This window comes from Heloderma suspectum, chromosome 14 (assembly GCF_057233095.1).
Source record: "Heloderma suspectum isolate Gila_16-S chromosome 14, 16-S_ref, whole genome shotgun sequence".
NCBI classification, from domain to species: domain Eukaryota; kingdom Metazoa; phylum Chordata; class Lepidosauria; order Squamata; family Helodermatidae; genus Heloderma; species Heloderma suspectum.
This window is the reverse complement of record NC_139471.1, coordinates 3,366,562-3,377,427: the sequence shown is the minus strand read 5'-3', so window position 1 is coordinate 3,377,427 and position 10,866 is coordinate 3,366,562. Positions and strand designations below refer to the sequence as shown.

The 10,866-nt window shown below is 49.7% G+C and overlaps 1 protein-coding gene across 6 annotated transcripts; it reads left to right on the top strand.

The window, feature by feature from the left end:
- Positions 1-605: 605 nt before the first annotated feature.
- On the top strand, positions 606-7,416 carry NTMT1 (N-terminal Xaa-Pro-Lys N-methyltransferase 1). 6 transcript variants are annotated; one of them, XM_084821014.1, is made up of 4 exons: positions 606-790; positions 5,215-5,428; positions 5,738-5,990; positions 6,981-7,416. In XM_084821014.1, the coding sequence occupies exons 2-4, from the start codon at positions 5,267-5,269 to the stop codon at positions 7,235-7,237; spliced, it is 672 nt and encodes a 223-aa protein (XP_084677140.1). In that variant the 5' UTR covers positions 606-790; positions 5,215-5,266; the 3' UTR covers positions 7,238-7,416. The 6 variants fall into 6 exon arrangements, with proteins under 6 accessions (XP_084677140.1, XP_084677138.1, XP_084677139.1 ...); XM_084821012.1 differs by having other exon boundaries at positions 5,212-5,428; XM_084821013.1 differs by having other exon boundaries at positions 5,118-5,428.
- The last annotated feature ends 3,450 nt before the right edge of the window (positions 7,417-10,866 follow it).

The following is a 10,866-nucleotide window of genomic DNA, read 5'->3' as shown; positions in this document are numbered from 1 at the left end:
TATTTTTAAATACAGTCAGTGATACACGCATCTATTAAATAAATAAATAAATAAATAATATTCTGTCAACTATCAGTCTATCTATCTCACCTTTTAGCATATGGTAGCATTCAATGTATAATTATTACATATTTCATGCTACAGTATATAAACCTATTAAATAAATAAATATTCATATATGTCATCTAACAATCCACCATCTATCTATCTAATCTTTTCAGCATAGGGCAGCATTAAATATGGTCAGCGGCAAATAAATCCGTTAACGAAATGAATATTCTGTCATCTATCAATCCACTATTTATCTATCTAATCTTTTTAGCTCAGGGTAGCATTAAATGTGGTCAGCGGCATATAAATCTCCTGAATAAATAAAGTAGTCTATCTCAGCATCTAATCTTTCAGCATCGGGGCGCATTTTAGCGCAGGGGAAAGGCCCCCCAAACTGCGCCCTCCCGCCTGAAGTGGTACAGTCCTCTGGGAAGGGGCTGTCCCACCCGTGCCGTCGCCGAGGGGGCTTTGCCGGCGGGCGCCCCTTCCTCCTCCCGCTCGCCGGGCTCAGCCGCGCTATTTAAGGAAATTGCGTGCCGAGGGGCGGGGACTCCGCTGCCCGATGTGCCGCGCCGCCGGGGAGGCGAGAGCGGTAGCCGGCGGCGGCGGCTCTCCAACCTGGCGAGGGCTCGGGGGCGCGGAGGCGGCGGCGGCGGCGGCTCTCCGGCCGCAGCCACGGCGCCCCTTGCGCCTTTCCCCGCCTTGTGATCGCCCCCGTGGCTGGTGCAGCCGGGATCCGGTGAGTTTACACGGGCGCGGGTGCCAAACCGGCGTGGATCCGGATCGGGGAGGAGCAGGCAGCGCGGGGAGGCGAGCAGTGCGCGCCGGACGCGCCCCCACGTGGCGCAGGGGCATGGCGGAGCAGCGGCGGGGGTCTCTCTGTTGTTCTGAGGTGGTGGAGGAAAGCAGGACCCCCCGCTCCGCCCAGCTTCGTGCTTCCCCTACCGGGGTTCAAGAGGACCCATGCGCCCAATGCTCAGATCCTGCCCGCGCGCGCGCGCGCACAGAGTCTCTCCCCCCACCCAGTGCGACCCGTGGAATGAGAGAGTGTAATTGGAGAAGCAGGGGTGCGGATTGTGAGAAGGACGCCGAGTCTGTGCTCCTGAGCATGTGCAGAGCGGCTCCTCCCCTTCCCCCCCCCCCCCCCGGCTGTGATGCGGCTTGAGACGGCGTGAGGCTCACCTTCCCCAAGCTGGTAGGTGTGTTGGGTAGGACTGCCGGCCTGCCAGAACGGTGGCCATGCTGCGTGGGGGATTGTGGGAACTGTAGTCCGTACACATCTGGAGGGAGTCAGGTTGGGGAAGGGGTGGGACTAAGTTGTTTTGCCAGTGGGGGAAACCGAGGCTGCCAAGAAGCCGTTTGGCTGCAGGCATCTGGTTAGATCCTAGCTGAGTTGAGAGTTTGTCTTATTTATGAATCAGACTTGCCACATAATATAATAAAATCTCTAAGGGTGCGCGCCTGTGCCTGTCTGGACATAGCAAAGTCCTACAACTCCCAGCATTCCCTAGCCAGCCATGCTGGCTGGGCGATGCTGGGAGTTGTAGGACTGTGTTCTGTCTAAACCTGCATACCTAGGATTGCGCCCTCAGCGGTTTATATACAAAAATATAGCTTCAGCTATTGGGCAGAAAAGAAATGTAAATAAATACATGTTTTTTAAACATCGTAAAACTCATTGTTTAAAATGCGCTGTTAATAAACAATTCCAGCTGCAACAACACGGATAAATACATAAAAAGGAGCACGGCAAACAAGCCATAAAATGGAAGCAATTAAAGGGATTTGAACCCAAGACTCTTGATTCTCCGCACAATTATATATATATCCTCCTCTGTAGGATAATGCTGGGTCTGCCAAGTGGTTAAGAGGTCCTGGGGCTCAAACCTGGCCTTGTGTCACTCCCCGCACCCCCAGCTCCTGTCTGCTTGTAAAACATGGCTATACCCCTGTGAAACAAATCTTCATTTGCACCATAAACCAGTCCCAAATATACATCCTTTCCCCCGTGGATGTCAGCACTGGTTTTACAGGAGCAGGATGAGAGCATGCCGCCTGTCCAAGTTTCTAGTCCTCAGTTGCCAATAGTTCTGTCTTCTTGCTAAGCATGCTTGACCAGCTTGCTTGGTAGGTTTTGGGGTTCTGAGTCAGAGGGTGGACTTGCAGTTTCTGACTAGTTCTGAGCTGGCATCTAGTTAGACAGGCAGGAGAGCCAGTCTGAACAGTTGGAAGAATTTTATGATCATTTTTTTTCCATGGACTATACAGCTGCAGATGTAGGATCATGTGTCTGAAAGCCAGAATTCCTTGCACATAGAAAGCTAGCATAAATCTTTTCTTGGACTTGCTGGCTTTCTACATGCAGAGATATTCTTTTTTAAATCCATGGGGTGGGGAGCATTCGAAAATCCCATCTTCCATAAACACCCCAAAATGGAACTGAGCAGGAAAAAGCTTTTGCCACATGATTTGGCGGATGGTATAAGTGGCTAGAAGGGTCCCGACAAACCATCTAATCCAATCTTGTGAACTTAAAGGCCATTTCAGGCAGTAGCAAACCTGAAATTGTTACTGAGAGTACCCTAGCTCTCTGACTGGTATACCTGTGGTGTGTGTAATTACGTTTGTCAAATACACACTTCTATGTTTTTTAAGGTGCACACCTAAATACATAATGTGTGAAGAGGCCTAAAAACCTCTGGGTGCAATTCATTGGGAAGTCCATTGCAAACTCATAAGTAAGCCTGCCTTCTGTTGCTGAAGGTTCTTCTTTTTTTTAAGTTGGTTCAGTGCTGCTTATTTCTTTGATTGTTGTGTTTTCGATTGCACTTTTAACTTCATTTTATGTGATGTTTTCATTCAGATTTGGTTTTTAGTCTGGACTGTATTGTCAGCCGGCTCAAAAGGCGGGATATCAATGAATCAAGAAAGTGAATCAAGTAAATTATTAAATAATGAAGCTAAATAAATCAACTTCTCTTTAAGCCAATGGCGCACTGACATCCACAGCGCTTCAGGCTCAAAGCAGTCCCCATGTAACCATGGTTTTGAATTCTAGTCTTCCAGGGAGCGTTAAGCGAGGTTAACATTGGTGCCTGTGCAACCCATGGCTGGAGTTGCAAAACATGGCTTGCATCTCCGCTAACCTGTATTCTGAAGGCTTGGGGTACAGAGGTCTGGTCTGTACTGATCACCTAACCATGGTTAAGTGGTCGGGAGTTCCTTGTGGGTTTGTGTGCTCCTCCTGTCTTGAGAAGGAATGTTTTCTCTTGGGGTCGTCCCATGAAGCTGTATGGTGGGAGATTCTGGACAGATCAAAGGAAGGGCTTCTTCACACAGTGCAGAGTCAAACTACAAAATTGGCTACCCCCAGATGGAGTGATGGCCACCTGCTTGGATGGCTTAAAAGGGGATTAGACATGGAGGAGAAGGCTCTCAATGGCTACTGGTCCTAATGGCTATGTGCCACCTCCAGTACCAGAGGCAGTGAGCCTCTGTACACCAGTGGCTGGGGAACATGGGTGGGAGGGTGCTTCTGCACTCCTGCCCTGCTCGTGGGTCCCTGGTCGACAGCTGGTCGGCCACTGTGTGAACAGGATGCTGGACGAGATGGACCTTGGTCTGATCCAGCAGGGCTCCTCTTGCGTTCTGTCTTATCCGGCCGCCACCGGCCTGTTCCACTTTTGGAGCAAGCCGTGCTGGAGCATTAGATCTGTACCAGCGATTTTTGATCCCTAGAGGTAGTGTCGAACTTGGGGTTGCAACCCTGCTCAGAAGTAGGCCTCCAAACTCTGATGGTTGGGCTAACCACAGAAAGGGAAAGGGAGGGCAGCCGTGCCCCTGTGAGAGGCAGAGTGCACGGGCCTGCAGAAGCTCCCGATCCTCCTGGCCGCAGGTAGGAGTTCAGATCATATGACGTCTGTGGCCCTCCTTCGTATGGTGGACGGAGGCGTTCAGGAAAAGGCTGGTAATGGTTTTCTGAAGCTTTCCTGGTGCCCTCCAGTGGTTTTTGGACTACAACTCCCAGAATTCCTGGCCATTGGCTGGGGCTGCTGGGAGATGAAGTCCAAAACTTCTGGAGGACACCGGGTTTGGAAAGGGCAGCATGAAGTATAAGGGGATGACCTGCCGATCCAACTTCTAGTCCTCTGTGGTTTGAAGAGACGGAACGGCCTTATACACAGTCAGACCGTAGGTCTCCCTAAGCCACTATCGTCCACACTGACTGGGTCTTCTCTCAGACAGGGGCTTTTCCAAGCCCATATTCCTGAGAACAAGGTGAGCCAGTGAAGGGCTTTCAGGAGATCTGCCTAGCCGCTGTTGCAGACAAAACACTGGGTCAAATGGATCCGTGATCTGGTTCCTGTTCCTCCATTCATAACCTATTGCTCACACTAGATTAATTATTGTCACTGCAGCAGTGGGGACCGTATATCTCACAAAGTGCCGCTCGGATCGAGTTGTTCCGAGCCAGGAACCGTTCGACAGCCCTGTGTCCTGTTTCCATGTCTGGGGTCGAGAAGGCCTGCCCGAGTGAGCGACATATATATTTAGCTCCAGCTCTCATGCTACACATATCTTTTGGATTAGAACGCTACTGGCTTTTTGACGCTGTTGGCTTTTGTTTTTGGTCTCTTCGCACCAGCTTCCACAGCCTGGCACCCTCCAGACGTGTTAGACTACAACCACCATCATCCCCAGGGATGATGGGAACTGTAGTTTAACACATCTGGAGGGCTGCTTTAGCACCTTCCTGCATTCTGGGCCTGTCAGCTAGAGATACAGATGAACCATGTTACTTGGATCTAAATAAATCTTTTCTTCGTTCACGAGGGCGTCTTTTGCCCTGGCTTATTCACCAAAATATTGTTAGCCTAGCCTCCCCCAACCTGACACCCTCCAGATGTTTTGGAGTACAACTCACGTCTCGCATCATCCCCAGGTAGCAAGACCATTGGGTGTGTTGGATGATGAGGATGATGGGACTGAGGATGATGGGACTTGTAGTGCAAAGCATCAGGTTGAGGGAGGCTATGATAGCTCATGACTTTCGTTCTTTCTTGCAGGACTTTATTTGACTAGATGTAATAATTCTGAGGCTGGATGGCGCAGAACATTGCATAAGCCACTCATTTTTTCCCCCTCCTCTTCCCGTTCAAGAAGACGACGGCACCCCTCTGCCCCTGTTTTGCTTTGCCTGAGGAAAATTGTAATCATGGCGAGCGACGGAGTGGAAGATGAGCTGGAATTCTACTCCAAGGCTGAGAAATACTGGAAGGACATCCCGGCCACAGTTGATGGGATGTTGGGCGGCTACGGGCACATCTCGAGCATCGACATCAACAGCTCCAGGAAGTTTTTGCTCCGGTTCTTGCGAGTAAGTAGATTCCCCCAGAGTGGGGTTGCAGGAAGTGGCCAGGGTATCTTTGCTGTTGTTGTTAAGGCATGACGGAGCAGGTGTCTGGTTTTATCCTCATCTAGCTCTCTTTCTCTCTCCTGGAATCCTTCCCACAGGCCACTTGATGGTAGATAGCACTGGGTGTGGAGGGAATTCCAACAGGTATTTATTCTATACCTGTTGTGAACCACTTAAGAGATTTTAGGGTGTTAAATGGCATAAAAGTAGCATACATAAAATGCTGAAGGTTCTTCAAGGTTCTGTCCCTCATTGACCATTTTCGTCCAGGAAGGACCGAACAGGACAGGGACTGCCCGTGCCTTGGACTGCGGGGCTGGCATTGGCCGGATCACCAAGCGACTCCTGTTGCCCCTTTTCAAAACGGTGGACATGGTGGACGTGACTGAGGACTTTCTGAATAAGGCCAAGTCCTACCTAGGCGAGGAGGGCAGGCGTGTCAGGAACTATTTTTGTTGTGGCTTGCAGGACTTCAACCCCGAGCCCAGCACTTACGACGTCATCTGGATCCAGTGGGTAATAGGTGAGCCTCTCCCTCCAAGGCCGGGAAGGGAGATCAAAGATTTGGGTTTCTGAGCTGGCTGCCTTGCGTAATATTACCAGAACTCTTTCGTCAGATGTCCGCTGAGTGGAGATCACACTGGTGGCCCCAGGTTTTGGAGCCCCGATGGGTAAGATGCCCTCAGTTGGCCTCCTACCTTAAGAGAGTCCACCTTCTCATTGCCATGGTCACCAGCTGCTCTTTCTCCTCCTCCTCTTCCATCCTCGCTCCTGCTTGCTTGCTTGGCAGGTAGAGAACCAGGGAGCCAGGAGGCTGTGGCATCTCCTGCTCCTCCATCTCACCACCACCGTTGTCTGGGCCAGAGCGAGAGGCAGGGGAACAAGCAGGTTGCAATGGGGAAGGGGAGGAGCAACTCCAGAGGCCTCTTCTCAGTGGGCCCCTGCTGGGCTGTGGTCCCTTGGCAGGTGCCCAACCATGCCGACCCTTGACAGCAGCCCTGGGGGATAAACATTACTGCTATCCCGCCATTCCTCCAAGGAACCGAGAGCTGCGTACAAGCTTCCCGGCTCCCTGTCCTCAGAAAAGTCATGTAAAATCAGCTGGGGGAAGGCGGTCACCAACCCTTTTTGGGCCGGTGGGCACCCTTGGATTTTGAAAGTGTGTGGGTGGGCACACTCACAAAATGGTGGGCCTGGCCAGTCGCAAAACATTTCCCAGAAGGCAAAGTGGTGGAACGGAAAGAAAAGTCTCTTAGCCAAAGAAGCAAAGGACGGGGGTGGGCGGGGGGCTGAGCTCCCAGACACAAAACCACACTTTGGAACCCAAATCAAGATGGTGCTGGAGGGCAGCATTTTACTTTGTAGCATGCTGGTTTAATAATAATAATACTTAAAATTAGATTTGACCCCCGGTCCTGAAGTTTCATGATATCACGCTGTCTCTCTTTGACCTGATCAGCAGGGTTTTTAATGTTTCTCCGCTTCTCTTTCCTCCTCCCCTTACCCCAAATAGGACACCTGACCGATGACCACCTCTCCGATTTCCTGAAGAGGTGCCGTCTCGGACTGCAGCCCAACGGGATCATCGTCATCAAAGACAATATGGCGCAGGAAGGGGTCATCATGGACGACGTCGACAGCAGCGTGTGCCGGGACCTGGACGTCGTCTGCAAGATCATCCGTCACGCTGGCCTCAACCTCCTGGCTCAAGAGAAGCAGGAGAACTTCCCGGATGAAATCTACCATGTCTACACTCTGGCCATGAGATGAATGCTCTGGAGCCGTGGAGAGATCGCTTTCCCGGAGGCACCGCAGAGCTGGCTCTGGAGACGGAGGGTCCGAGACAAACAACCTGAGGAGACGGTCCAAAAATCGGGAGGGCATCACAAGGACCCTGGATGAGACTTTGGTTTGGGACGGGGGCAAGTAAACCTGAGCCTTTCCCGGTCTTCCAGCCTTCTGCATTTGTTTTTCTTGTCAGAGGAAAATCCACCAAATACACTTTGTATGGTTTCAGGGTTTATGATTATTTCGAATTGTTTGTAGTTGTGGGGTGGTGGGGGGAGGCACTCCTCTTCCCCTGTACTTAAGCTTTTGGGGGTCCAAGTTCGATGTCCTCCCAAAAGATAGACAAATCTGAAAAGTATCGTGTCAAGGATACAACCCCAGCAGCAAAAAATCAATGGAGTTCATAGAATCATAGAATATTGGGGTTGGAAGGGGCCTAGAAGACCATTGAGTCCAACCCCCTGCTCAGTGCAGGAACCCAAGTCAAACAGATGGCTGTCCAGCCTCATCTTGAACGACTCCAATGTGGGAGAGCCCACGACCTCCCCAGGCAATTGGTTGCATTGTCATATTGCTCTAACAGTCAGGAAGTTTTTCCTTATGTGCAGCCGGAATCTGGCTGCCTGTAACTTGAGCCCATTATTCCGTGTCCTGCACTCTGGGATGATCGAGAGGAGATCCTGGCCTTCCTCTCTGGGACAACCTTCCAAGGACTTGAAAAGGCTATCCTATCTCCCCTCAGTCTTCTCAAGACTAAACATGCCCAGTTCCTTCAGTCTCTCCTCATAGGGCTGAACCCTCTCCAGCTTGTCTGCATCCTTCTTAAAGTGTGGTGCCCAGAACTGGACACAGTACTCCAGATGAGGCCTAACCAGTGCTGAGTAGAGGGGAAGTAGGACTTCCCGGGATTTGGAAGCTATGCTTCTGTTAATGCAGCTGAAAATAGCATTGGCCTTTTTTGCAGCCACATCACATTGTTGGCTCATATTCAGCTTGTGATTGACAATGATTCCAAGATCCTTCTCGCTTTTAGTGTTGTTGAGCCATGTATCCCCCATCTTGTTTCCTGGTCTGTTTGTTTAAAGCCGAGCTGTTGAACCTCAGTTCCCCGGGTAGCCATGCCCCTTTCCTCTGGCCACGCCCCTTTCCTCTTCCTGCTGCTCATCTGGAGGCTTCCTGGCTTCAGCAGCTTTCAGGCTCAGCAGCCCTCAGAGCATCTTTATCCTGCTGTGCAGCCAAGAAGGCCCCAAGCACAGTTTATGTACGATAGTAACAAGGGAGCGGACACTGCCTGCAGGTTTACAGTCTAAAAATACCAGAGCTGTGCGCAGATGGCCTTTTGAAAACCCTCCCCCCATTTGTGGGCAGAGGAATAGGTGTGTGTAGAGGGGCAATTACACCAAGTTTCTCCAGGGAGAGGAGAAATTCTCCAACCGTTTCTTATCGGTAGGGCTCAGCTTTGGCAGGGGTTGTAGCACAGCTTCTTTCTTTTTTTGTAAGGTTTTTTTTTGGGGGGCAGCCACCGGAAGTGGCAAAAGCATCAGCTGTGTTGGCAGCCTGGTCCCCGTTTTGCATCCACCACAACGCAGATGTGAGGGGACAGTGCTGTGTCTAGCTCCAGGGCAGAGGCGGAACTAGTCCTGTGCCAAAACCTGTCCTCCGGTTTCTGGAACATTTTCTTCCCCCACAAAAGAGGCTTCCATCATTCTGCCTCATTCGCAGGGTGTTTTATAATTTCTTTTTGTGGTGTTGTTGAGCTTACCTAATCACTACGAGGCCAAGCGTGCCATGGGTGTGTTTTCTTTCTATTCCACATCTCTGTTGGTCTGCAGCCTCCCAGGCTGCCTGCACTTCTTGATCTGAAAATGCCCTGTGCAAAGAATTATGTCATTCCCTAGAATCTAATTGAACTGTGGGAAGCCAAGGAGATGACAGGCTGCCAGAGAGATGAGTATACAATGAAAAACAGGGCACACTCCTCAGCCACCTCTTAAGTAGGGTAAGCGCAACAGAACCATGAGAATTTTTCCGAACCCTTCTTCACCATTGCATTTCTTTTCAAAAGCAACTTATTTTCAAGGAAATTGAATGAGAATGGTTGAAAAAGTTCTGGGAGAAATTTTCAGCACAGCACTAATTTTCAGCTGTATTGACCATTTTAGCTAAAAGGACCCCACCCCTTCATGTACAAAGGCACCTCTGAACAGGAAATTCTGCTTACTTGAACTGGCCATTTTGAACATGCTTCCCACTAGCAGCTGGTTAGCCACTGTGTGAACAGTGTAGTTTTGTGCCATTCCCCCACCCCACAAAAGCAATTGCTTTTCTATCAAATTGAATGATTGAAAAAGTTGTGGGAGAAGTTTTTGGCACAGCATTAGAAAATACATGACATGAGTGGAAGGAAAAGGGGTGCAGGGAGGGAAGAGGAAAGCAAGCAAACTCAGGCACTGTCTTTTAAATAGATGGAATACTTTTAACGGGCAGCTTGAGCGCAAACAGCGGAGGGACAGGGGAGCCCAATGGTGCCAGTCTTTCAGCGGAGCCGACGGATCAGGTCCTGCAGTCCAACCTCTTCCTTGAGAGTTGAGAGCAAAGAGGTGGCCAGTGGTATTGCTATTGACAACTTAGCTGTTGTGTTTGGCAACTGGGGGAGGGGGGAGGCAAGGTTGCCCAGAGAGCACGTGAGATGGGTTTCCCTTCTTTTCCACTATGTGTTAGTGATGCCACTGAAGTTCAACCCTGCAGTGCAGCTCGGTTAAGACTCTGGACTTAATGGGGCACCTCCTTTCCATGCCCAACGAAAGGAAAAAGACAGGGCCCCCAGTTAGAATACAGCAAAAACACACAAGGTGAAAGGAGCCTTACACAACTGCAAAATGCAGTATGTATGAAAAGTTTTCGTATGACAAGTTTATATGCATGTCTTCAAATTATTATAAATATATAATAATTATTATAAATTATTATAAAGTATTATAAATAAATAAGGCACAATCAGGAACGGTAACGCACGGGGGTTTCGTTGGCTGATGTATATGTATTGGAACTATTGATTTCCTCTGTAATTCGGTGTGTATAATTGGTTGTGCCTTATTTGTTTATATGCATGTCTTCAAAGTATTATAAACTTAACTCTGTTCATGCAATATGTATTGCATTTTGCAGTTCTGTAAGGTTCCTCGCACATCGGATGCTTTTGTCGTACCCCCTTTCCATGGCCATGCGTACTACTACTGTTGCGAAGCACAAAACTCTTCTCTTCACACTCACCACCAGCACCACCATTCAGTGCTTAGCTGCCTCTACGTTCCTGCTGTGTTAGGGTGGGGCAGGAGAGAGAGAGAGAGACTTTGAGCATGTGCAGTTTCACATTTTGTTACAAGAAAGGATGATATATTTGAAAAGTTTTTTAAAAAATAAAATGAGCATCTGTAACCAGGGATGTGCATGGAAGGCAGCCCCTGACAATCAAAGGTTTCTAAAAGTGAGACAGAAGGATGCTGCTGTGAGCAGGTGGTGATGGGGGGGGCTGGGGCAGGGGGGGGGCTTGGACTTTGGTCTCAAGTTCCAGCTGTAGCACCACCAGTGATTCAGTCATGCTCCAGAAT

Bases quoted from the DNA above. Each gene is read 5' to 3' on its own strand.
- NTMT1 (XM_084821014.1), top strand. From the start codon at position 5,267: ATGGCGAGCGACGGAGTGGAAGATGAGCTGGAATTCTACTCCAAGGCT. The intron at 5,429-5,737 runs GTAAGTAGATTC...ATTTTCGTCCAG, and splicing joins TTTTGCTCCGGTTCTTGCGA to GAAGGACCGAACAGGACAGG. The intron at 5,991-6,980 runs GTGAGCCTCTCC...TACCCCAAATAG, and splicing joins CTGGATCCAGTGGGTAATAG to GACACCTGACCGATGACCAC.